At 38.7% G+C, this 26,567-nt stretch overlaps 3 protein-coding genes across 4 annotated transcripts; 1 reads left to right on the forward strand and 2 right to left on the reverse strand.

The window, feature by feature from the left end:
• Nucleotides 1-534: 534 nt before the first annotated feature.
• On the reverse strand, nucleotides 535-8,588 carry LOC116302477 (uncharacterized). Of its 2 annotated transcripts, none has more exons than XM_031711776.2 (3): nucleotides 7,818-8,588; nucleotides 2,670-3,074; nucleotides 535-1,292 (listed from the first exon to the last, which is right to left on the reverse strand). In XM_031711776.2, the coding sequence occupies exons 1-3, from the start codon at nucleotides 8,305-8,307 to the stop codon at nucleotides 1,072-1,074; spliced, it is 1,116 nt and encodes a 371-aa protein (XP_031567636.2). In that variant the 5' UTR covers nucleotides 8,308-8,588; the 3' UTR covers nucleotides 535-1,071. The 2 variants fall into 2 exon arrangements, with proteins under 2 accessions (XP_031567636.2, XP_031567635.2); XM_031711775.2 differs by having other exon boundaries at nucleotides 535-1,295.
• A 2,854-nt stretch (nucleotides 8,589-11,442) lies between these two features.
• On the forward strand, nucleotides 11,443-18,594 carry LOC116302489 (angiotensin-converting enzyme). The gene is made up of 5 exons (XM_031711788.2): nucleotides 11,443-12,606; nucleotides 16,120-16,343; nucleotides 16,643-16,886; nucleotides 17,716-17,838; nucleotides 18,238-18,594. Exons 1-5 carry the CDS (start codon nucleotides 11,570-11,572, stop codon nucleotides 18,506-18,508), a joined length of 1,899 nt encoding a protein of 632 aa, XP_031567648.2. The 5' UTR covers nucleotides 11,443-11,569; the 3' UTR covers nucleotides 18,509-18,594.
• A 920-nt stretch (nucleotides 18,595-19,514) lies between these two features.
• LOC116302490 (uncharacterized) lies at nucleotides 19,515-26,186 on the reverse strand. Its single transcript, XM_031711789.2, has 3 exons — nucleotides 25,499-26,186; nucleotides 21,195-21,656; nucleotides 19,515-20,637 (listed from the first exon to the last, which is right to left on the reverse strand). Exons 1-3 carry the CDS (start codon nucleotides 25,968-25,970, stop codon nucleotides 20,453-20,455), a joined length of 1,119 nt encoding a protein of 372 aa, XP_031567649.2. The 5' UTR covers nucleotides 25,971-26,186; the 3' UTR covers nucleotides 19,515-20,452.
• Between the last annotated feature and the right edge of the window lie 381 nt (nucleotides 26,187-26,567).

The following is a 26,567-nucleotide window of genomic DNA, read 5'->3' on the forward strand; positions in this document are numbered from 1 at the left end:
ATCTTATTTTCAAGAGAATGACACGTGGTCTGAAATGGGAAAACATTACAGCTGATGAGAAGAACTCTAGTCTTTCCTTTATACGCTTGAGTGCATGAAACACAGGACTCGCCCGGTCTTAGCTCTAGTCAACGGTCAGTTCATGAAACTGACGTGTGCGAAAGCGAAGCTAGAGAATCGAGCCTGCTCATAGGTTAGTTTACAACAAGAAGTAAAGAAGATTTTATAATTTAGTTAAGGAAAAGTTTATACGTCTCATATCAAGATCGGCTTTACGCGTATTTTATTCAAAGAAGTTATAGTTAAACACTGTGTAGCTTCATCGTTGTACGAGCCGGAGTAAGTAACCACAGTGGCGTGACTTTACGCTCATTTAGGTTTTTATAAGAATTATAAGAAAAAGAATTAATCTTCATGATGTCACATCAAAAACAATTTAGACCCAACTACCTCCCTCCCTCCCTTCCTCCCTCCCTCCCTTCCTCCCTCCCTCCCTTCCTCCCTCCCTTCCTCCCTCCCTCCCTTCCTCCCTCCCCAGGCTATAAATATTGACCAGTCCCTTAACTGCTTGAAACATTTTAACGTAGCAATGAATGCACATAAATATGGCTAGCCTAAAATATAACCTGAAATATTTATAGCTAATTGCAGATATTTTCGATGGAACGAAAAATTGCAATGTGAAAAAAGGAGTGTGTAGCCGGGCTTTGTGCCACACTCAATCAAAAAAGCGTTTGCACTAGCAAACCATCTTGGTTTACGGCTGGGAGTGGTACAGCAATGTAACCATGTTTATGCTATCGGTCATGCAACCTTTTTCGCCTCTACGTTAATGATATCCATAGAGTACAAGTTTCCAAAACGTTCATAAATCTAAATATAACAAATATTCATTGGTGCACAAGGTATTCCAGCCTACTGCCATTCCTGGAAAATGCCCTCAGTCCTAGGCCTGGAAGACAGGAATGAAAAGATTGGTGCCGGCTTGGATAACAGGCTTCGCAACAGTTCGGTCTATTATTTTTGCTTGCCTATAACCCAGTCACAAGACTCGACATATCAATAAACCTTTTACGTGGGAACAACTACTGTCATTTCTTCTTCATCCTCCTCTTCTTCTCCATGACGGTAATACCCTCGGAGCCTAAAAATCCTCTTTTTCTTGAAAACGATGTAAACTCCAAACGCGAGAAGCCCAAGGGCTATGACGATGATTACAGAGATAATTACTGCTCCAACGCTGATTCCTGATCCTTGTGGACTTCCAGTCAAGACAATACCATGGGGATTGACTACTGAGACGAGAACTATAGCAGTTAGAACGCGGCGGCTTTTCGATCATGAATCTGCGACCCACACAACTCCAGACGCTTTACGTTTGCTTGTGTCTTTTCCTTTTTGCGTCCATCAAATATACAACGGTACTTGTTTTTATTGCAGCCAGCTAAACTTAAGACGTCTTGAAGTTGTAAAGATTGCAGAAACATGATCATGGAAACCTTTCCAAAATAACATCCTCCGATCTAAGTCAGGGCACGACTTCTTCATATTTAGCTTGTTAGGTTTTACCATAGTTAATAGAGGGGAATGGTTATAAAAGCCGGCGAACTTCAAAGGACCGGCCTATTGTTTCGCATTTGATGTTGAACCGTACCATCACGTGACACTGACCATGCACGCATTGAAAACAAATATGGCGGCCGACAGTGAATAGTTTGTATTTGGAGGTTTTACGGAGAGAAGAAAACCGGAGAACGCACCGAAAAAACCCCTCAAGTGCATTAAAACCAATTTACATAGAATATAGATTTTAAGAACCTTTTGTCTCATATATAGTGAAAATTCTTATTTTACCATTTCTCACGGTTAAACATCCTCGATTTTTTTTTTAAATTCACGTGACGAATATTTGTTTGCAAATTTTTGTTTTAAAATTGGGCGTAAAATATTTTTTTTAAATGACAAACTGTACGTTGTTTACTTTCTTTTAGAGAGGACGTTAAGATAAAGGCTGCGTACGCCCCATTTTCAAAAAATCCTTAAAGTTTTAAGCCTTTTAGTGCCTTAAAGTCACGTGACCAGCAAAATAATTTTTCAAATATTTCAAAATTGTTGCAAACCAAGATCTACAACTCCCATAAACGAATGAAAATTGTATCTCCAAAGCCCATCCAATCTTTTATCACGGAAACCAAAAAGTTCATAATTTGTCTTATGACCAAGCCATAATACGCTTGAGCCCTCGAATCAAGGGAGAGATCTACAATTAATCCAGTTTCAAGTTCTCTTTCTCAGTCTTAGTCTCGGTTGTGCGCGATGATATACGGCAACTGAATTCAACCAAAACCCGTGACATTTTAATCATCTCGTATCATTCCGAAAAGATATAGCTAGCTAAAAACTAGTGTGAGCTGCGTCGGTGTTTCTAATGAAACAGTAATGATGAAAAGGTAAATTATACACCGTGAAAAGATGAAAAAACTTACTGACGTTTCGGACGCTCCGACGAAGGACTTTTTCATCTTTTCACGGTGTATAATTTACCTTTTCATCATTACTGTCGCATTATTCCGATTGAGTCTAAGACTGAGCAAACGCGAACTCGAAATGGGAGTATTCTACTCATGCATATGAGCATGCGCATTATCAAACATTGAATAAAAACCTACCTCCTTTAGTTGTCCATCTACTTGTCCCAGGCCATTCAGTCACCCTACAAAACCCTTCATACTCAGTCTCCTCCTCGGCCACCATTGTACAATCCTCAAAAATCCCAATCTCCTTTTCGAAAACAACTGAGCATTGATTCTTAAGGACTCGACACTTTGGTTCACATACTGTGTAGATGGCTGGTTCTGATTGGTTCTCAAAGCAGGCGGGTACTAGCTCTGTACAAAGTAACTCCTTCAGAACAGGTTGACAAGCAGTGTTGCTTGAAGTTGTTTTGTTTAATATTGTATCGAAGTGATGGTTCATGAGCCATAGCTGTTCGATGAAGGTACTTGTGGTATAATGATACCCAAAACCCATACACTGTGGTAGAAACAGTTTGGAACAATTTTGCTGTAGCGGAACTGTAAAAGAATAAGCGTGCAAACATTAGTATTCAAACTAATCATCTCTCACGTATGTAAATTGCATTGCATTTGATTATTTAACAGATCAAAAACAGTTTTCCGTGTTTGATACTCTGAGCAAAACACGCGTGATGTTGCGAGAATGAGAGGAGCGTAGAAAACCACGACGCATAGCGGAGTGGTTTCCAGCTTCTCGAGTGTTCTCCCAACATCCCAAGTGTTTTTGATTTCTTTTATAAAATAACAAACGCGCGAAAAGATGGAAGAAACCCAAAGCCTAAGTAAATTTTCCCTACGTGCCGTCTTTTTCAAACTGACCAATGAGCGCGCGCGATAGATTAAAATCTGACGGTTGCAATACTCGCGTCGTTGTTTCCTACGCTCCTCTCGTGTTCTCTCAACGATAGCGTGTTTTGATACTCTCATCTTGATAATTTTTCAATCGAGACATTGAAGAACTTGCTTATCTTCATATCTATACACACTCTCTGGTGATTTTTATAATCCCCACGCACTAACAACAACACAATTGCAGTTTAGGGACTAGTTTCGTCCGTTTATTAGGGCCTTTTCAACCTAACTGAATCTAACTGAATGATTACGTTGCGATATAGTGTTTATACTCGTGATGAACCAGAGCGCGCGCAGTAAACTTGCGCGAGCTGTAAAAGTATAAGAAGAAGAAGAAGAAGAAGAAAGAAAATTTACATTATAACTGTTCTAGGGATCTTCATAAAGTTCCATTCTGTTTTGTTATTTATTATTTTATCTTGTTCTTCTCTGCTAATTTTAACAGACTCAGTTATTTGTCTCAACATTGCATCACCCTGAAAAGATCTTGTCACATTCATGGTGAAGTCTGTAATAAGCCCTTCGTGTTTCTCTTTGCAATGTCTACTTAGTGCTAATGATTCGCCTTTCGAATCCTGTGCCATCAAATGTTCTCTTCCCCTAGTGTACGCGTTTCTTGCCGTCTCTCCGATATACTTATCGCCACAGGATTTGCAACTGATCTCATACGTTACATCTGTAGCTTTACCTCCTGTTTGCACACTAGGCAGTCTTCCTGTCCACAAGGGTCTTTCCTGAGCGGGTTTGACTTTTGTAGCAAACTCTTAACGAGTTTGCCTAATGGTCGTGGGTCGTGGGTCGTGGGTACGAAGTCGTGGGTCGTGGGTACGAAGTCGTGGGTCGTGGGTACAAAGTCGTGGGTCGTGGGTACGAAGTCGTGGGTTCCAATTTTTTTCCAAATTTATCATTTATAAATTTAAATTTATCACTATACTTCCAAAACGAAATCGTGTGGCTTTGTTCCTATAAATTCGGTGTAATTGTGGGTTGTGCAAGGTAGTCTGTGTCTGATTTGCGTGACAGTGTTATAAAAATACACCAAAATTGGTGGCCTGGAAAACCTTTTAGCACTTTCTTACATTTCATTTATATTGGCCTTGCTGTTCAAACATAAATTTGGCGGAGAAAAAGAAAAAGAAAAAGAAAAAAACAACAACAACTAGTCTTCTACCTTGTCTCGCTTCAACGAGGAGTCTTCAATGGACTTTATCAAGATGTTACCTAGAAACTGGAGCGACAAGCCGCTGCAAACGTGTGAAGTTGATGGACAGCAAATTCGCGTTTTCGGCATCGCGTTTCTCCTCATTCTATGTTTTTTTGTCGTTGCGAGAAAGCTTGTTTCACTATTTCTTAGTAGTTTTCTGTGTTAGTATGGAAATCCTGAGTAAACGACTCGAAAGTGCGGGGTTTACCGTTACCTACGACTCCAAGGTTGATAGGGACTGCTTTTATGCAGCGGCAGCGTATCAGTTGGGCTTAAATACCAAGAAGGTCAAAGAAGTTATATTTAGTAACTTAGAGAAGAACCGATTTGATGTAAGTATAATCAAAACGATGTTTTATTCTTGATTTTGCGGGTCTATACCTAAATTATAAGGAAAGTAGAAATTCCAATAGAGTCAGCTCTCTAAAAATCATGTCCACCAACTACATGGAATGAATAATCGCCGGTTTAGGAGATTCCAACACGTGTCTCCATCTTCATCTTCAACACCAGTCTCAAACCTTTTATTCAGTTTTATTGGAACCAAATTTTAATTTCATGTCTTAATGTATACGAGAGATCTAGTATCTTTTCGTATTGGGTGCGACTGGAAAGAGCCTAGCTATGCCATAGATTGAAATATTTTACTCTGCATTGCTTACGCTGTGTGGACACTACAAAAACTTTTTTGAATTTCGAATCATTCTCAACACACTTCTAATTCGATCGCTATTCACATAGTCTATTTTTGCTTCTAATTGTTGGTGTAAAGTTTATGGAAATATCTGATAAGACGCTCCTTTCGTTTTCTATTATCAAGCCAAAACTCAAAATATTTGCTTTTAACAACTACCAATGACAAACAAGAAATATGTGACCCAAGAGGTCAAGATTTGCGTGACTAGCTAATTTTGAGGACAGCAAAGTTTGGGGATTTTATGTAGACGTTACCGGTTAATCCTGGTTCAGAGCTTGGTTTGCCTTTTCAAAAAAAGGAAAAACCCTGAGTTATAACGCGGGGAGCTTGCGCAGTTTTGAGAACCACCTTACTGAGAACCACTTTGCATAGTAGAGTCGATATTTAAACCCATAAAAAAACCTATAAACTAATAATAGAGACAAAAAGCTATAAGCTTTACGTTAATACTTCGAGTCGAGTTCGCGAATTTACAGGAAGAAAGCTACACAATCTCGTTTTAGAAGAATAGTGAAGAAATGATAAATTTGGAAATTTGGAAAAAAAATGGAACCCACGACTTTGTACCCACGACCCACGACTTCGTACCCACGACCCACGACTTTGTACCCACGACCCACGACCCACGACCATTAGGCAAACTTACTTTTAACGCTCGTGCTAGCTTTCTCCACTAATTTGATCTTAATGCTACTCTTTCTGACATCATCTTCAAGTCTTCTTTTCAGCTCCGAGTTTGGTGTCGCTGGTATCATTATGACACTCGTATATGTTGAAATATGTAGAAATGAACATGTATGATACTCTCATCAAACGTGGTTTTCGACCAATCATAGCGCGCGTAGTATCCCAATTATTTTATAAACAGATATCATAGAAAGGGCGCTATATTTAACAATTATTCGCCGAAGGCGAAGTGATTATCGGGGGATTATTTCCGAGACGCGAGTCTTCGAGCGGCGAGGTAAATATTCCCAAATAATCACTGAGCCTGGGGCAAATAATTGTTTTAGCATAAATGCACCGCTGATTCTTTCAAAAAAAAGGAAAAAAAAGAAGATAAAAGGCATTTTTTCCCCGGTAACAGCAACAAAGCGGCCGCCATTTTGGATTTTCGCTAGAGGAGATTATCGTGTGATAGTGTGAGTTTCTTGACCAATCAGCGCGCGAGATTTTCTATAATCACCTGTGTATTTTTACTAAAAATCATGAGTATTTACATCATATTGATAAATCGACAGGCAGGTCAAATCAGGGGCGTAAAAGACGGCGCGGGACACGTGGTGGCAAAAATCATACAGAGGATGGAGGGAGAGAAAAATATTTTTCTCGTTTAAAAATTATAGACTTTTTTGAAGCATAATATTTCCTAATAATTGTAGCTTATCAAAAGCAGGTTTTTCACAGTTTCAAATAGTGATATCTTTATAAATTAACAGCCTGGAAATGATCTAATAAAAGGCTGTGATAGCCATGTAACGACTGTAACAAGTTGTCAGCTAAAATACTCTTATCTTAGCGAGTAAGTGTTTTTCATATGTACATCACAGGGACACCCAATAAAAGTGCCCGACGAAAATAAAAATCCAGAAAAAATACCATTTATAGAAAAAAATTGTGTGGAAACTGCAAAAGTTTGTTTATAATACAAGCGAACAGAAAACTTATTAAAATAAAGCAATATACCGAGTGACAAAAACACATTTCATATATAGAATTTGTTTCTAACACTGCACGTCTTTATTTTTGTCTAGACTTTCGCAAAGTCCGCCGCCCGCTTTGTTTTTTGTTTTGTTTTTTTTTACTGGCGCTCGCTCGCTTCGCTCGAATTAAAAAACTCCGGGAAAACAAGAGAAGTCGACTTGGGGCAAGTCTAATTTTTACCGAGCTTTCGCACTACTAGTGCATCATTAGGGCTGAACATTTCCTATAGTAACCATGGTAACATGCACGCACAACAACATTTACTAACAATATTTATGTAGTTTTTGCGCCTTTGTTTTCCTATGTTATTCCCTATCCCCTGTGTTGAAATATGTAGAAATGAACGTGTATGTAAACTTTCTGTAGCCATTATTTACACAACTATGTAAACTGTGTTTTGATAGATACATATGGAATTTTTCCTTCAAAATAAGTCCTCTCTCTCTCAATATCTTGAGCGCTCTGCTACTCATTTGTTTAATTATTGGAAACGGCGTCAATTCAGTGAGACAGGTGTAAGTGGGCTGCTGATTCATAAAGAGGCTAATAAGCGTTGGAAAAAGTCTCTTGCTGAGGTGCACTATATAAATTTCTGTCATGCTTCGACTTTACCGGGATTTAAATCATGAAATAATCTTAGTTTCGTAAAAAAATATATATACAAAAATGTTCGTGAGGTACAAACAAAGGTACTTCTAATTCTTCCTCCAGAACTGGAGCTAAAGTAATTAGTTTGTGGTATTTAATATTTTCTATAAGTGCATGTTTACGCCGTTTAACTAACCGTTTTTATATTGTGGTTTGAAGTCCTTTGGCTCGATGCATTTACCAGTGGTTGGCTCTTCGTCTGGTAACAACTTGCAAAGGCCCTTAAACCATTCTACATCTCCTCTTCTAACCCTTTGAACATCGCATCCTCTCAGTACATCAGTACAAACTCGACGACAAGGCAAAATAGGAGCCTCCATTCCTTCGATACACTGTGGAACTGTAGCAGAACAGACAAAGAAATCTATATATGGAGAACATCTTCTTAATTTCTCTATCGTTCGTCGTGTCAAATTGGATTTGAAAATTAATTCTTTGCTCTGGTTTGGCGGAGCTCTTATTGTGGCGTCTATTCCAGCTTTTATGCAGCTTGGAAAGAGCGATGGGTCCAGTTTCTGGCACTGCTCTTCACCAGAGCTAATGGCCAGAAAAAACAAACAAAATACAACGAAAATATAAACGTTTTCTTTCCTCGAAATTTGTCTGCAGTTACTTCTTGTTTCCATTTTTTCGGTCAAATATCCTCAAAATTTAACTCAAAAGTATACCGTCATTGATTAAAAAAACTGAGATCGTGTGAGCACTAAGATAACCAGATGTCTACGGCACCGTTAGGTCGATATGTCCTAGATGCCAGTGTTTGTATGATTTTCTAGATCCGTCTGATTTTCTAGATATCAATAATTTATGCTCAGAGCCACTGTTCTTCACTATTGACTTCTCAAATTCGCTGCGTAATGGAAGCTTGCAGAGATTCATTGAGTTTTCTATCTTTGTTATGTTTTGTTGTCTCCAATCTGACGCGCAGGTTTTGTCCTTCAAAATGCATTATTCAAGTCATCTCATTTCCGTATTGAAACAAGAGCCCTGTTGTGTGAGAGAGCTAGAGAGAGATGCATTTTCTTATTCGCGCAGGGAATCTATAAGCTATGATTCGAAAATAACAAGTATTCTTACTTAAACAATCAGTACTGATTTTTGATTCACTTTTCTGATAAATTCAGCTAATTAAAAAGCCTTTGATCGTTACGTCGAACATTTAATACAACGATCTTTCTGCTGGAATAATACAATCCCCAACTCCTCATTCTAAGATTATTCAATTCAAGATTAGCTATTAAGGCGTTTCGGAAACGTCTGACCAACGTCTTCTTGATTTTTTTTTTTTTTTTTTTTTTTTAAAGATCTCATTAAATAAGCTCTTATTAGATCAGTGAGAGTTCGGGGGATTTCAATTGATTGCTTGCTCTTTTAAGATATGATCATAAGGCCCAGTTAAAACGTTAAATCTCACACGGCGTCGCATCTAATCTGGCATATAAATACCGAAAAATAGGTACGTTTTGCTTATTTTCATTAGATTTGATGAATAATTCCTAAAAAGTCTTTGATCGATTCAGTGCTAATAATGAGCCAAACAAATGTTATTGAACGTGAAGAACTAGGACACACAGGAATTAATGACATTGTTAGAGAGTTTTAGATTTACGTTCACGGCAAACGTCAAACGTCAGTTGACCATTTAAAAATTATTTTAAATAGCTTAAAAAGAATCGCAAAAAAGTCTAAGTAGTAGAAAAACAAAAGAATATTTGTCTTTTGTGAGAAGGTTTGTAAAAGGTAAAGTAACTCTACAGGAAAACGATGAAAACGTGGTCACGTTTGCCGTTTGCGGGGAGAGAAAAAGTCAATCTAAAACTCTCTATAGTAGGCATTTGTATCTTATATTATTTTGCTATTTTTTATGTGCGTATGAAAAAAGAAACAATAAGGAATGAGAGAGAAAAGGAAAGGGAAAAAAAGGATATATGGAATGTGAAAGAAGGAAATAGAAAGAAGGAATATGTCAAAATAAAAATCAAATTCTCGACGACATTTCGGATTTTTATTTTTAATTTTTGGTAAAGAAAGACAAAAATCCCAGACGCAGGAAGTCGACTTTAGAATAATCCAGTGAAGCAATTATGAAATATCCAGGTGTCTATTACGAGATCACTGATCGATTAGTCGACTTCATTTTATGAATGATTATAATGTAATATATATGTGACCCGACGGCTGGATAAGCACACTGTATTTTTTCTACCTGAGACATAATGTAATTAGTCAAAAGGTCAAGAATAGGGACCCGATTTTTATGTGGTGAGCCTCCCAGAGACTGGTGTGTCAGTATAATGACTAGTCCATACGTAAATAAAGAAGTTGTTTAGCACACATGCAAGCAGACAGTACATTCATTTCTGCAATTTGACTTTTAGTTTTGGAGGTATTTGAGGACAAAATCCCTTTCCAGTGGGGTGGGTAGGAGTTAATGACACCCTCATCCCCCCCCCCCCCCCCCCCCCCGCTTAAAACGGTCCCCGTATGATAAAGAGTCTATATATACCAGCGATTTTTTTCACAGTTCAAGTACTCGTGAAAAAGGTAGTGCGCACTTAGTTGAGTAAATATTTTAATATTGAATATTATAACTGAAATAAAATACAGATTAAATAAATAAATACAAAAAAATACAATACATATACGTTGTTTTCTGATTATTTAACACTATACTATCTAGGACCCGGGGTAGACAAATTCAGTACATAACCAACTGGTTTCCAAATTTGCCCACATGATAAAGAAGAGTTCAATTAATCTTTACGAGTTTTCCATAGTACTTCATACATATAGGTACCTTGAGAAGTTTTGACTTAGAAATGAACCCTTCAGAGGAACTGAAGACTTAGTTTCGTTTTAAGACTAAATAGACCTATAGCAGGGGTCCTTCAGTAGCGCGGTGCGCGACTACTTGTGACACAGTTAATGCCGGAGTGAGAATGCAATAACCTCTGGGCCCCAGGGTAGGCATATATGAGAAGATATATTATATACAACTGATAGAATATCTGAAAAGGAATTCGCTTAAGAGGTTGATATGACGACACTTGACCAGCGGTTTGGAATGGGAACATGGTTAGACTGCGAGGACTTTTGACTCGTAACCAATCTTCCTCGAGCAATCGACACGGACAGACAGACGGACAGTGACCAAGGGAAATAGATGGACTTAGCTCGCAGTCTAGAACATGGTATCCAACGAGGCTAATAGAATATTTGATCATTGTATCTACTGGATCAACACAAAAAGAAAAGTCTAATGAAAAATTAATAAAGAATTAACAGGCCTTCCCACAAAAGAATGTCTAACAAAGGATTATTGACCGATCTTGACAATCTAAATGGAAATTATCCAACTTGAGCTCAAGCTTTATTTGAGCAAAAATATCAGTTGCAGTAGAACATCAATCAAAATCAAAATCAAACAAAAATTTTATCATCGACAGGAAAAGACCTTGATCGATTGGTTCAAATCCTTAGTGATAAGTAACAGATCACAATCAAACAGAAAAAACCTTTTTTTGGAAGGGGAGGGGGGAGCCATAAAATCATAAGAATTCGCAGAAAACCCACACTTCAGACTCCAGAGCTTATTCAAGAATTGTTTCTAATGATATATTTAAACAGTATAAACATATAATGCCATGAATCCCCTTCTTCCCCCTCAATCTCAATCCCTACCCACCTCCCCCTGTGCAATTTTGTCCCAGTGTCAAATTGATGTCCTACAGTGAATCAGGAAAGTTCTTTTGTTTCAACAACGATATCTCAACCAGGCACAGCAAACTTGGCAGTTGATATTAGATCCTATTGCAAACACACCTCACATCTATCTTCCGTCCGTGCAGTGTGAACTCCTTCCTTCTCACTGACCAATCTAGCTTGGCCATGTTAAGGTGCCTCTTTCTTGTGTTAGTAGCTCTGCTACTAAAGACGTCGTCGGCAGCTTTCGACCAAGCAGAGGAGAACAGAACGCTTGCTTTTCTCAACTGGTACAACTACCAAGCAGCAATAGAAGAATATAAAGCTAACGAAGGCTCATGGAAGTACGCCACGAACTTGACAAAGGAAAACCAGGCCGAAAAGACCAAAACGAGCGTTAGTTTTTCCATGTTCATGCAAGGTGCCCGCAAAAATGCCTCCAAGTTTGATGTCAGTAAGCTCTCTGAAGATTCTAAACGTCAGATCAAAATGATCATCGCGAGTGCGAGTCCAAAGGACAAGGATGATCTCAAGAGGTTGAGCGACTTGGAAGGAGAAATGGAAAATATCTATAGCTCTAGCAAGGTGGTTGATTCTGATGGCAAAGAACTTGCCTTAGACCCGGACCTCTCCAAGATATTGAGGACAAACAGAGATTATGAAAGACTTAAATTTGCATGGAAAGGATGGCGTGATGCAACGGGACCCAAGCTCCGTCCTATCTACAAGACGTTTGTTGAACTATCAAACAAGGGAGCCAAAGAGAATAACTGGGACGATACTGGTGCGTGGTGGCGATCATGGTATGAAGTGGATAATTTGGAAGAAGTTGTGGATGGGCTTTATAGCGACCTGAAACCTCTTTATGAGGAGCTACATGCTTACGTCCGCTACAAACTAAGCATTAAATATAAACAGGTCGATAAAAATGGGTCGATCCCTGCACATCTGTTTGGTAACATGTGGTCTCAAAGTTGGGTGAACATTTACGATCTCGTAGAGCCCTACAAAGGAGAGCCAAGTTTGGATGTCACGAAAAATATGGTAGATCAAGGATACAACCCTCTTAAAATGGTTAAACTGGCTGACGAGTTCTTCAAGTCTGTTGGTTTGAAACCCCTTCCTGACAGTTTTTATAAGAAGTCATTGATTGAGAAGCCCTCAGATCGCGAGGTGATTTGTCATGCCTCAGCGTGGGACTTCTCTATTAACCACGATGTGAGGTAAGAAGAGCCTTCTAAAAGATGTTTGGGATGAAGTAGATAAGGGGGGAGGGGGTGGTGGTTTGCTCGAATTTACGCAACCCCTTCTGAAATATGTAATTGCCCGTTCCTAAGCCCATTTGTAATTTTAACTTTCGATACGGGATTAAGATGAAGTTGTTCCAAATTTTGGGATGATGACCTTGACGATAATCTTTCTGACCTGACATTGCTATTTCCACTTCACTTTAAATTAAAAAAAACTCAAGACAAACAAATTGTCAGTAAGTATGAAGCTCTTAGTTGATATAAAGTAAACATACTTTGGTTTCTAGTAAGTTACCAAAATTCCAATTACAACTATTTCTGAAATTTTTAACGAGTGCCTTACTCGGGTGAAATCAATACGAATGATATGATCTACGGAAACTAAGCTGATGTAGATAGCCATCTGACACTAAAGTGCACTTATTTTCACAATAAATACCATGGCATGTTTTGGAGACATGATCAGCGGGACCGCGATGCAAACCTATTGATCTATTCGATACCAAGCGGAGAAGAATTGATACGAAAAATGCACTTAGATAACCTTCACTGGCCCAGCTATGGCTTAAGTCGGTATGCATCATCTAATATGATGATGATGATGATAATGGTGTTACGAGCATGTTGGTGATAATAAGGACATTGGTGGCATGTAAGAAGACGATCGGCATTCCCTTTCAGAAGAGGGTTTAATACGAGAAATTGTTGACCCCTCTTGAGAAACAGTTTGACAGGGTCCACAAAAATATTTTTCAAAAGATATTTAAATTCTTACATAGTCCGTAACACATTTTCATTATTGAAATTTCACCGTTGTCTTCCATCCTTGCCTTCATTTCGAAACTTCAAAGTTCATTTCTCTGAGTGAGTGTAAATTTGATTAACTTCAGAGTTGAAGTAAGTTGTAAATGTCTGACAAATTTAGCTTTTTCCTTTTAATTAGAAAATTTCCCTCTAGCATTCATTTTGCATTTTTTTCTATCTGGTACAACTCTATGTCTTTTATCTGCCATTTTTATGCTAAAGTTCCAAAGGCTTTTTCGAAGTAGATTAGAGTCAGAACCGTTTGAATTTAAAAAAACGTTACCATACTTAAAAGGCACCGACGTGGAACATTATTGTTCTCTATTAACACTATTGACACTACAAGACCTTCACCCTTGGTATTTAAACTTCCTTCAGCACCAATGGCAGCGAAGGAAACAATAAGTAAATATTTTTTCTGGTAACCAAGGGATGTGAACGTTTTGCAGCTAGCAAACTACAGTCAACTCTCGTTACAGCGGACACCTTTGGGACCGTCACTTCATGTCCGCAATAGCGAGCGTCCGTAATAGCGAAAATTATTTATGGTCATTTCTGTGTCAGTATTTTTGTCGGGGATTTTTCTCCTGTCCGTAATAGCAATGTGTCCGTAATATTGGGGTGTCCGTAAGGCGAGAGTTGACTGTATTCGCTAGACATCCAGACTAGACCGGATACTTAACAATAAATAACAACTTGAGACCTCTAAACGCTTAAACCTAAAAATGATAAAAGATCATTTGACACAAAGGCACCCGAAGGTCTCAAATCGCCCGAACGTGTTTAGACTAGAAATATCGATGCCAAAGGGGGTAACCATTAAAATAGCTCTTTTGGATATAACATTTTTGGTTTTGGTTTTGGTTACTTTTGAATAATTATATTTATATGACACTTTTAACGAACAGAACAAAGTGTCATCGATTAACCTAACTCTGTTCATGGATCAGCTGAGTGTACATGGCTTACTTTAAAAATTCTGCTCATCGCGCAGCTAGCGTTATGCACTAAGAATGATGTCACCGCCTGACATAACCTTAACGCACATTAGAGTGCACTCTACGTAGACACTTACAATTTAGAATCAGCGAAGTATTTATATATTTTTTAATCTATTCCCGTACATCCGGTTAACATGTCGAGAGTTGAGCGGTTTTCCTCCATGCTTCCCAGTTGTGGTCGGCTTATCATTATTCGTGACGAATAGACCCTTTGTAGCACGTCGGAATGCAGCTCAATTTGAAAAGTAAAACAACAAGTTTCCAGTTCTCATGAGATTGAATTGAAATTCTTTGAAATTCTTACAATCGTTTGCATAAGAAAGAATTCAATTTCCGAGATCAAAGGAATTTTATTGTTCTGCGATCTAACCACAGGCAGCCCAAGCTGTATTAAAGGCTTGGGCACATGATGGCGTAAAACCAATTTGCGTGATCAAGCAATCTGACAATCTCGTAACCAGAGTCTGCGTTTTTCTGGCCTAAGGTGAATCCATTTTTTGAGACCAGGATTTTTTGGAATTCCGGTACACGAGCGCATGCGTTGAAAGACTTGCCAAAAATTTTTAAAAATGTGTTCCCGATTTCTAATTTTTATTTTGATCGGAAGTAAATTCAGAACTCTGTTTGAAGGCACGATTTTCATTTATTTTAATTCACTTGCGGAAAACTGCGCATGCGCCAAAAATGGATCATGCCAGAGCCCTCGTTCTTCGCCGCAGGCCAGAAAAAACGCAGGCTCTGGGTACGAAAATGGCGAGTCATATTTCTTACTCAATTTACTGTTCGATGACTACAGACTACATGTTATTCAAATATTGGTCTTAAAAATAGCTAAAAAGTCATTGTCAACACTAAGTAAAACAGTAGGAACTTGTGGATAAATTGGACCACCGTAAAAAGCTTTGTGAAACTGACGTTTCGGACGTCAGTCCTTCGTCGGACTAAGTAAAACACTTTTACTATACTTACTATAATAGTTGGAGTGAGCAAATAAATGCTAGGAGCATGCGCAGAAAGAACTGACTCTGTCCATTCGGCGAAAATTTCGTAGTCCGTTGTCTGTAGTCGTCGAATCTTAAATCGGCTGCACATACGGTTTTTGTGCAGCCAGTTTGCACCGTTTAGAGCATTGCAGTTTCGTTACTTGATAAGATTTTATGCTAGACTTTCGCAAAGTCCTTCGTCTCCATATTAGTTAACGTACTCTGAATAAAGCACAGGCAGCCCAACCAGAAACACACGCGCTGGACAAAGACTTTCCAACTTGTTTCCCGCCAATTTTAGCGACCTAAAAATGGGGTAAAAAATCATGCAAGAAAAACAAGTCGACCTCTCGCAACTTCGACGCTCGCTTTCTTTACTTGCTTCACTCGTGACTCAGTTGTCTCAAAGAGGCCGGCTTGGAGCAAGTCTAATTTAATGCCAGGGCGTCAAGAAACTCGTTGGCTAATTTCCTTGCAGTTAAAACTATACCACAGGCAACTGACGCAAAAGATAAGCACAAATGTCAGACAGAGAGCATCATAATTTGCTTTTGCGTCAGTTAACATTCCAGCAAACATTGAAAGATGAACCTGCCGTTACTTTCAAAACAGCCAACTTTACCACAGGTAGACCGCGCTGTAGAAAAACAGACGAGTGTTTTTTGGTTGTTTAGCTTTTTTGTTCTACTTTATCTTAGAATCAAGCAATGTACCACCGTGACCCACAACTATCTGGTGACGACCCACCATGAGTTGGGCCACATCCAATATTACCTGCAGTACTGGGACCAACCATTTGAATACCGCACTGGAGCCAACCCGGGCTTCCACGAGGCAGTAGGAGACACCCTGTCACTATCTGTGGACACTCCACAGCACTTGCAAAAGATTAATCTTCTGAAATCCGTTGGAAGTAGCAATGGTGAGAATGTAATCTGCTATTAATCCTATCTCATCGTTGAGGTTCCTGTGTTTTACCGACATCATTTAGTATGTAAACAAAAAACAAAATTGATTGTAAATTTACGAGGGCCATAAGTTAGATAACTCACTGGGTTATTGCGTCTCCCCTCTTTAAATAAAGTTTATCGTATTGCTAAACAAAGGCTTGCACGAGCCATTTTTACTGCCATATATTTGGTCTATATGCCCGTCTTTTCTGCGCAATCATGCTGTGCTCGTTGATATTTGCATTTACACGTGATGGGTATTTCCCCACAGCTTCCGACATCAACGCCTTGATGAAAATGGCCATGATGAAAATCGCTTTCTTACCTTTTGGTTTCTTGATCGATCAGTGGAGATGGAAAGTGTTTAATGGCAAAATATCAAGCAATGAGTATAACAAGAAGTGGTGGGAACTGCGTACAAAATATCAGGGTATCAAACCACCTGTTTGTAGATCAGAAAACGACTTCGACCCTGGAGCTAAATACCACATTCCTGGCAATACACCATACATCAGGTAATGATAATGATTTATGATTTATATAGTGCCTTTTCTATATGAATATAATCAATAGCGCTTTACATTGAGTTATGAATGACAGATTGCTTTTATGCAATTTACAAGCATGAGAGATGGTTAGCACGAGGTGTAGGCACTGAGGATGGTCACTGCCAGGGTTTCTTTACGTCATCAGTGGTTCTTTTACGTCCCTCCGATTTTGGTCCGATGCTCAACCAACTGAGCCAACCGGTTTGCGGTAAACAATATTTGTGTTACCATCATAAAGGGTTGTGTGTCGACACCGGGACTAAATACCACATTCCTGGCATAAAACCATACATCAGGTAAACAATGGTTGTTTGCCACCATAAAGGGTTGTGTGTCGACCCTGGGGCTAAATACCACATTTCTTGCAATACACCATGCATCAGGTAAACAATGATTGGTTGCCACCATAAAGGGTTGTGTGTCGACCCTGGGGCTAAATACCACATTCCTGGCATAAAACCATACATCAGGTAAACAATGATTGGTTGCCACCATAAAGGGTTGTGTGTCGACCCTGGGGCTAAATACCACATTTCTTGCAATACACCATGCATCAGGTAAACAATGATTGGTTGCCACCATAAAGGGTTGTGTGTCGACCCTGGGGCTAAATACCACGTTTCTTGCAATACACCATGCATCAGGGAAACAATGATTGGTTGCCACCATAAAGGGATTCTGGTAGTAAATGACGCTTTGATACGAATTTCCTATTTCTTTTGGGATCTTATCCATTGGCTTTACTTACAGTGGTACTTGGATGATAAGTTGTATTTCGAATTTCATTTTTTGATAGGTATTTCGTGAGTTACGTGCTTCAGTTCCAGTTCCACAAGGCGGCTTGTGAAGCTGCAGGCTTCAAAGGACCACTTCACCAGTGCTCTATCTACAACTCCACAGCGGCGGGAAAGAAAATGGGGTTAGTCGAGTTTCATTAACCTATATTCATCAACATAATTAACCGTCCGTCCAACCATGCATGCAAAACCGTTCCATACATCAGTTATTTTTCCATCTATCCATTCTCTCCCTCCATCCGTTCAGTCATTCATCCATGGTCATCTATTCATTCGTCATCCATCTATCTATTCATTTATCATCCATCCATCCATCCCACACAAATACCCCTTTATGCCTTTATTGTTATCCATCTATCCATCTCACACCCTCAATTCGATCTATCCATCCTCCCTCCCTCTCCCTATCAATGAAAACACCTTATAAAATAACCAAAATGTTTGTATCGAGGCAACACGTCCCCATCTTTGATGCTGTTATTCAAGCTCAATGAAATATATCTTTGTTTTTCTTCCTTCAGGGATATGCTTTCAATGGGTAAAAGCAAACCTTGGCCAGAAGCCCTTGCAAAAATGACAGGAACAAAAAAAATGGATGTTGGAGCGCTTAAAGAATACTTCGAACCTCTTAGAAAATGGTTGGTGCAGCAGCGAGAAGCACAAAAATATCCAAAAGGATGGAGCAGCGAAGGTGCTTACGACGAATGCCAGGTGTCAAGCTCCATTACATTTGGTCCTGCTATTTTCACTATCATTAGCTCGTTATTAGCCACATTTGTTTATTTGTTATAAGGAGGCCATGCTTTGTAGTTTTGTAGCATTAAGAGGGAGCATGCAATGTGCAATGTTTGAAATGAATAAACTCTCCTTTTGTTATATATTGATTATACTGTGTGTCAATACTAAGGTTCAAATACAATGCCTGTCACATCTGCTGACAGACATGAAAAAAGCTCATCTAAATAGATCCTTAAGCTTAACGTTTTCCCTTTCGAAACGTCTTGAGAATACGGGGGACTATGTTTTGCTCAAATCTTAATCCTATTTTTTGAATTTTTGTTTGTTTGTAAATCGCATTCCCAGTGTATTATATATAAAATGCTGTTTTCACACCCCAAGATTTAGAGTCGAAGCTCACATTTTACACCTGCAGGACTCTCTCGTATCGTGATCAAATATTCTCGAGGGACAAAGCGCATTTGATCATATATTCAGCATTCATTATGTGAACGGCTTTAGAAGTCTAGGGGCAATTACCCTTAAAATCAACTAATCTGTTGTACTTTCATTTCAAGTTTAGTTGGAAGACTGACCTAAAATAGTTGTATATTTTCACTATGAGAATTCGCTCACAAAGCCCTAGGCACGTGTAAGATATGGGAAGAAATAGGCCCGAGGCTTCGCGAGCGACTAGCTTCAATGGTTTTTATGTGACTATGGTCATTTATCGCTGCGGGGAGGGGGGGGGGGGGGGGAGTTTTTTCCATTACTTCTCGTTTCCTGCAAACGAGCTATAATGTGCGAGTCCAGAGAGAACGGGAGCGCTTATTTAGGACGCAGGGCGAGAAAATGCATGCCAAGAGAACCCGAGACTCATGCAAATAAACGTTGATGTGAAAAATCTCGTTTTTTGGGCTTTTCGTGCTCGAATTCCAAAGTGAGAATAGGTTCTTCGTTGGTCAATCTGTGTATTGTATGTGTGTGTGTAATGTAGGGAGCAGGGAGACTGCACTTGGGAAGTCTGTCTGTCTGTCTGCACATTGTGGGAACTGTGCTCTACGATCAAATACGCTAAACCTTCTATTGCATGAAAACATGTTCAATTTAACTGCGACTTATTTTTATTTACTTTCATAATTTTAAGAGCGAGTTCTTGGTTCCAGATGAGTACAGATGTGAATGTTCTCATTTAAAATTGCATTTCAACCATATAAAACAATATCTTCAAATACTGGTACAAAATTATCTACTTTTCTGTATCTATGAACTTTCAATTCATCTAAAGACACAGGTAGCCCAAGCAGGGTTCCTATATATGCTGTACAAATGTGTTGGGTATAACCAGCTGATCTGAGAAAAAATGTTAGCCAATCAGAATCAAGAAATTTTGAAAAACTGAGGTGTCACTTTTCCTCTTGAAATCTCGGATTTCCAGGTAACCAAATGAAAAAAAACTTTGCTAATACTTTGCTTGATAACAGTGACACAATAATTCATGAGGTTTTATATTTTTATTCCAATGACCACATATGCATGTTTGTATTTTTCGCTGATCAATTTTTGCTGGCTTCTTAACACCTTTGTTTTGCAGTGACGTCATTACTATGTCTCTATTTCAGATCAGCTGGAAAATGAAACACTTGTCTGAACATTTTAAGACACAGGCAGCCCAAGCAAGGTTCCAGTATGTGTTACACAAGAAAACGTATGGGGAATGCAGTATAAAATATAACACTTATCAGAACAAACCGCAATAAAATTTCACTAACTCGTTCGTTGTATCATTCTCCTGCAGGGTTCGCACTTCTGAGAAATGACAGGATATCAGGGGTACGAAAGGAATCATTGCTTAGAAATACACAGGTAACAAAACTTCCATGAGGAAATCTAATGCGGGAACTCATTAGGGGGCTTAAGGCTGTATTTTTATATGCTAGCGAAGAAAAATAATGAACCATTGCAATTACATATATCCTAGAAAATGAAAGCATTAGGATGGTTCTTCAATCCGTTACATCAAGTTACCAGATCAGCCTTGTCATCTTCTTGCCTAGAATATCCTTTAGCAGTGAGTCTTCGGGTTTTGCAATAGTATACCAGACCTATGGTGACGCCGGCGATGATGAGAGGTACCAGAACAATGACAGCTATCACTACACCACCCATACCGCCTTTCTCTTTCGTTGGAGTTGTCGGAATGTCTAAAACACGAATTAAGGACGTTAATGGCCATTGTTCATGCGCATCTTTTCTACGCATGAGTTTTGTGCGTGCGCTCACTCGTGGTGACGTCATTCGTAATGTTTTGATTGGCAATGCCAATATATTAAGAAATGTCATTCTAAAATCATTCAAATTATTATTTTATCAAACATACCAAGTAAGTCACAGGGAGGTAATCCATATTGACAAATTCATCATTACTGCACATGAGCAGAGTATTATTTGTAGCAAAACAGCTTTGCAACATAATGCGCACGAGTAGTTTTCTCGGCCAATCAAAACGACGGAAAATAAATTTGAATGATAAAGATATTTCACTGTACTCATACTGACAATTAGACTGCGAGCTAAGTCCCTCTATTTCCCTTGGTCACTGTCCGTGTCGATTGGACGAGAAAGATTGGTTACGAGTCAAAAGTCCCAATCGACACGGACAGACAGACGGACAGTGACCAAGGGAAATAGAGGGACTTAGCTCGTAGTCTAACTGACAAGAGACTCGAGTCGGTTAAACTAGGAGTCTAAGCAGATTTACCTTGAAAAACGTCGAGCCATTTCATCGGGGGTGGCCACGAAGTGTGCTTACAGTAGCCATTTCGTTTAGTAATGCTTCCTGCCGCCATTCGCTCGCAGTACCCAAAGTAACCAAGGTTACTGTCAAGAAAGGATGGACATTTTCTTGCAATACTCAAGCAGACATTCTTACAAACTGTGTAATAAGCGAGCCCTTCACCTTCAAAACAAGGCGGAAATACTTCTGCGCAAAAGAGTTTTTGAATATCCTGGGCACATGATGAATGGTTTTTTATGTAGGTTATCAGTTTTTGAAGCATGGAGATCGGTGCAGGTTTAGCGGCATCTTCGGTATCTGTGAAGTTCTTTCCGTACATTTCCTTGTACGTCACCATTTGTCTTTCCTTTGTTATGATGGTCAGGGGATAACCAATATTTTTGCAAAAAGGAAAAAGGATTTTTGAACACTTTCTTTCTAGTGGTCCTGCAACAACAACAACAACAACAAATAAAAACAAAGAGCAACTTACAATAATAATAGCAATTACTAATATCAATAGACTCAGGGGCGGATCCAGGATTTTGTTCAGGGAGAGGTGCTGCGCACAATATTAACCTTCTGAAGGGGGCACCCCTTAGAATCAAAGGGAAAACAGTATTGGTTATCTTCCAAGTTGGGGCACAAAGTGGAACCAGGGAGGGGTGTGCACCCCCTGCACCTCTTTCCTGGATCCGCCCCTGAGACTTTCACATTAGTGAGAACTTAAGAAGAATAATAATAATAAAGGACGTTCATTGCATAGACCCTTGCATGTGGAGTCAAAGCATCTCAATAATTTGCATGTGGAGTCAAAGCATCTAAATTTTGAGGTCAAAACAAAAAATAATGTATTTGGGGTGTATTCCAGTCTTCCGACAAGCAAAATAAAATGAAAACGAGTTCACTTCTCATCGCTCAGACACAAAGTCGACGACAAGGTATACCCCTATTTCAAAAAACGCTGAAGGGACAAACAGCAAATGGTGATATGTGATTGGCAATTGCACGACCGAAAGGCACCGGCACAAATAAAAAACCCTTCAATTTCTTGAAGAAATGTTAAAGAACATTTCAATTAGAGGAACCTGTTAAAAAAGCATCAATAGGGTCCAAAGATTTCAGTACAATCCGCAGTCCTTTGTTCCATTTTTAATTTTACAAAGGATAATAATACCATAAAATAACAAAGAATTGCCAGACTAATAGTTATTAATAATATCATGATAGATAGGTATTTTAAGAACATTAAGGTATCAGGGTACCCCAAAATTGCTCAAAAGTATCGATTTTTACATTTTTACATTTTACGATAAAATATATATTCTTCAATTTTCCCCCCAAAAAATTTCGATAGTGATTTTTATTAGCGAGTAATGAAAAAATACGGTTGGTGTCAACAAAGGCGCTCCCGCTCAGTCAGAAACATTTTTGCGTTTTTCTCAGAAGTTATTTTTCGTTCAGTTACCCGTACATTTTGAGTCCAGTGTCAAAGGGAATTTGACCGATTTAACTGAAATTTTGAGGAAGTCATCTTGGATAGTTGTTCTTCAAAAACGTGTCTCCGATTTTTTATTTTTTGCTTATTTCCAAAGTTATCGTGGATTTTTCGCTTGCATACCGGTGATATAGCAGCGTCATAACTTTAAGAGCGTATAAAAAAGCAACGGGGCAACTAATCAAAAATCGAGACACACTTTTGACAAGTGATGTCTCGTGATCTCGGAAAGGTAATAAGCATTGGTTTCCGATCATTACCGGCTGTCATCGAACTCCGCGAAGATGCCACGATGAAAATTTCAATAATTCGCTCTAACTTAAAAGGATAAATATGTTTTACAAAAAGGAAAAAAGGAATAGTTTCTACATTTATTAAGCTTTCAGAAAATGTATACTTTGTTGAGGTTTCGATTAAAAGGCTTTGTGCTATTAAGAGTTGAATGCACATTGGTCGCTAGGGGTACCCTGATACCTTAATATGTATTATTTTAAGAGAGAATTCTTTTCGTATTTAAGCAGTGAGCGCCAAAAACTATTTTCTTGAAGAAAGGCTGTTGTACAAGGCTAAAATCTTGTTATTCAGAAAGTTTAACTTGTTTATAAGTGGAAATGACCGATGAAAGTGGAATCAAAGTGTTAACCCAAAACAAAAATTTGAATCGAAAATGAGGTTTAGGCCTTCATTTGCTTATTTCCTATACATTTTCTATAAAAAAAAGCCTGACAAAGCTACATTCTAACACAAATGCAACAAAACATCTTTGTACAATTGAAAATATCGCTTCAAACAAGCATTTTATCATAGTACATCAGTTTCTAACTGTTAAAAAAAGGTTTTGAGTGTCAAAACTTATACTAAAGTTTAGTCCTTGGCGCTTTTTGCCATTATTGCTCGTTATTGGAAAACAAATTCTCTTAATGTATATTTTCCTATTGCAGTAATATTATTAGAATATATGCTTTGTTTTACTATGGATCGTGTGACGGTCCGTGTAACACTCCACAAAGAGCTTTTCAATTTAGTTAGCGTGAATTGGAAATATGAAATTTGCCTGATTTTTGAACTTTTCATTTTTACGATCATGTCAATATTCGAAAATTATCTCATCAATGTCAATTTTCAATTTTCGAATTCAAAAATTAAAAATCAAAATATATATTTGAAATGACTTTTCGATATTTTGATTTTGTCCTCTGAAAACGAACTTTGGAAAAATATCCTGTAGACAGGGGGAGGTGAAGATTAGGCGGACTGAGGGTAGGTGGGTCCACTAACAACAACAACAATAATAAAAAACATAGAGGGAGGGGAGGCACCAAGAACCCACCTACTGACCGGACTTTTACGGCACGAGGTTTCTAGTTCGTAATCGTATCATCCCGGCTTCGACTATACTACCTAGGCCACTTTGGAAGACAAGTATGGAGCGTGAGAACGCGATAACCTCATTGGCTAATGCTGTTATCAGTTCATCTCCGTCTAGCTTTACTGTTATCTGATTGGTGATTTTTGATTTTTCCTACCGTAGTCGTGCCGATGAATGTCTCTCAAAGAACAGAAGACTTGTAGATTCCTTTCAGAACATCCTCGTTGTAATCCATAATTCTCGGTTAACAACACTCCAACTTCACGAAGCGTATATCCAAAATCTTCTATAAGCTGTTTGATTTCGTGCTCATAAGGATCTAAAACACTTCTGCTTGAAGCCATGTCATTCAAATCAGTAAAGCTAGACGGAGATGAACTGATAACAGCATTAGCCAATGAGGTTATCGCGTTCTCACGCTCCATACTTGTCTTCCAAAGTGGCCTAGGTAGTAAAGTCGAAGCCGGGATGATACGATTACGAACTAGAAACCTCGTGCCGTAAAAGTCCGGTCAGTAGGTGGGTTCTTGGTGCCTCCCCTCCCTCTATGTTTTTTATTATTGTTGTTGTTGTTAGTGGACCCACCTACCCTCAGTCCGCCTAATCTTCACCTCCCCCTGTCTACAGGATATTTTTCCAAAGTTCGTTTTCAGAGGACAAAATCAAAATATCGAAAAGTCATTTCAAATATATATTTTGATTTTTAATTTTTGAATTCGAAAATTGAAAATTGACATTGATGAGATAATTTTCGAATATTGACATGATCGTAAAAAATGAAAAGTTCAAAAATCAGGCAAATTTCATATGTCCAATTCATGCCAACTAAATTGAAAAGCTCTTTGTGGAGTGTTACACGGACCGTGTGACAACTCAATATATAGCGAGGCTCTTTCACGCTTCACTTCAAAAGTACCTAGATGAATAAAGGTAAATTATCATAAAGCCAAAGTTCTATAGTTTTCAAAAGATACATATAGATACAGTATATTTGAGATCGTAAAATAAAATGACCGGCCGTGACGCCGATAGAATTATAAAATAAAATAAAGAACCCAATTTCTAGATGTGCTTGTTTGTGAATCGTGAATTTCACGTGCTGGGTCAAGCTGTCTGGAGCTATCATCAGCTTCGCGTCTTTTGTATTTATGTTTTGAAGATCGAGAAATTACTTAAACCGTATGTAACAGTCTAGAGCTACATATCTTCACTCCATTCCATTCCAATTTTACTTGATATATCTATAAACAAACTGCCACATGTCATGTCCACTATGATGTTTTCTCCTAATATCTATAGGTAACACACGACACACATTATTTATTTACTTCAGCAAGTCAAATCAATTGAATGGCCTTCTTGCAGCAGGAAATCAATTTACCTAAAATAAATGTTGTACTTCGGTTAGTCTACTCCAATTACCTTCACTGGAAGAGTTGTGATGCTTAGTAAAGTCTGGAGGCTCAAAACATTTGCCCTCACTTGAAGTGGTGTTTGGAAGGAGAGTACACATCGCTACCAAAATATCAACTAAAAACGGGGGAAACTGGCTTGCACAGCGCTTAAGAAACTCAGAACAGACTCGTTTACAGGGCAAAACAGCGTTGCCGTCTTTGCAGTAGGGAGCTAGATACGAACACGACATTGTCTCTGCTATGCTTGCAACAGAACAATTTCTAGCCATATGCGTCATGTAATAAATAGTTCGTTTGATTGTCTCCTTTGATCGGGAAGACAGTTCGCGAGGAACCGGGAAGGTATGGTTGTATCCAGAGACACTACAAGCTTCAAATGGTCCACCTTTCAAGGGCACACACTGATCAGATGTCAAGAAGACAGGCACAAAGCACAGGCATAAAGTAAATGAGAAGACTATCACAGAGGACGCCGCCATAATTGCGAGATGTTGACCCGACTCGATGCGCTTCCTTGACTGTTTTCCAAAGGACAATTATAAATTCAATGACCCAGAAGACGGACACCAGTGTTAATCAATTCTTCAGTTGGCCTTTACTGTTAATTTCAGCTCTAAACTCAAACTACTAGAATATTACCCTTTATATTAAAAAGGCGCCATATTTCAATGATCAGGACACAGAATACCCTCGTATACTATTTCATGTAACAGATCAAATTTTTGGTAACGCAATCTTCACAATATGAAAGAGCGTGACAACTTGCCTTAGTGCATTAATATGTAAATCAATCACAGACATAAGGTATTTTGCTAAATCTATGTTATTATCGCGACTCAAGGGAGTAGCCAGGATTTTCCGAAGGGGGAGGCCCAAATTCAAAAATCAATCGTAAGCATAAAAGCGGATGCTTATACTCCCTGTCGTCAAGCTTAAGTCGGCTCAGCCAGCTCAGGTTGAGTAAGAAAATACCATGATCAACCGTGAAGTACTTGTATAACCTGTATTTTTATCCTATCCTTTCCGCTATCAGAACTAAGTCCCAATTTCTATTTTCAAAGCTTCTGTAAAATGAT

The sequence above is a fragment of the Actinia tenebrosa genome, unplaced genomic scaffold (genome assembly GCF_029948245.1).
Source record: "Actinia tenebrosa isolate PJP-AT-01 unplaced genomic scaffold, QUT_ActTen_1.0 PGA_scaffold2__45_contigs__length_23673736, whole genome shotgun sequence".
NCBI lineage: Eukaryota > Metazoa > Cnidaria > Anthozoa > Actiniaria > Actiniidae > Actinia > Actinia tenebrosa.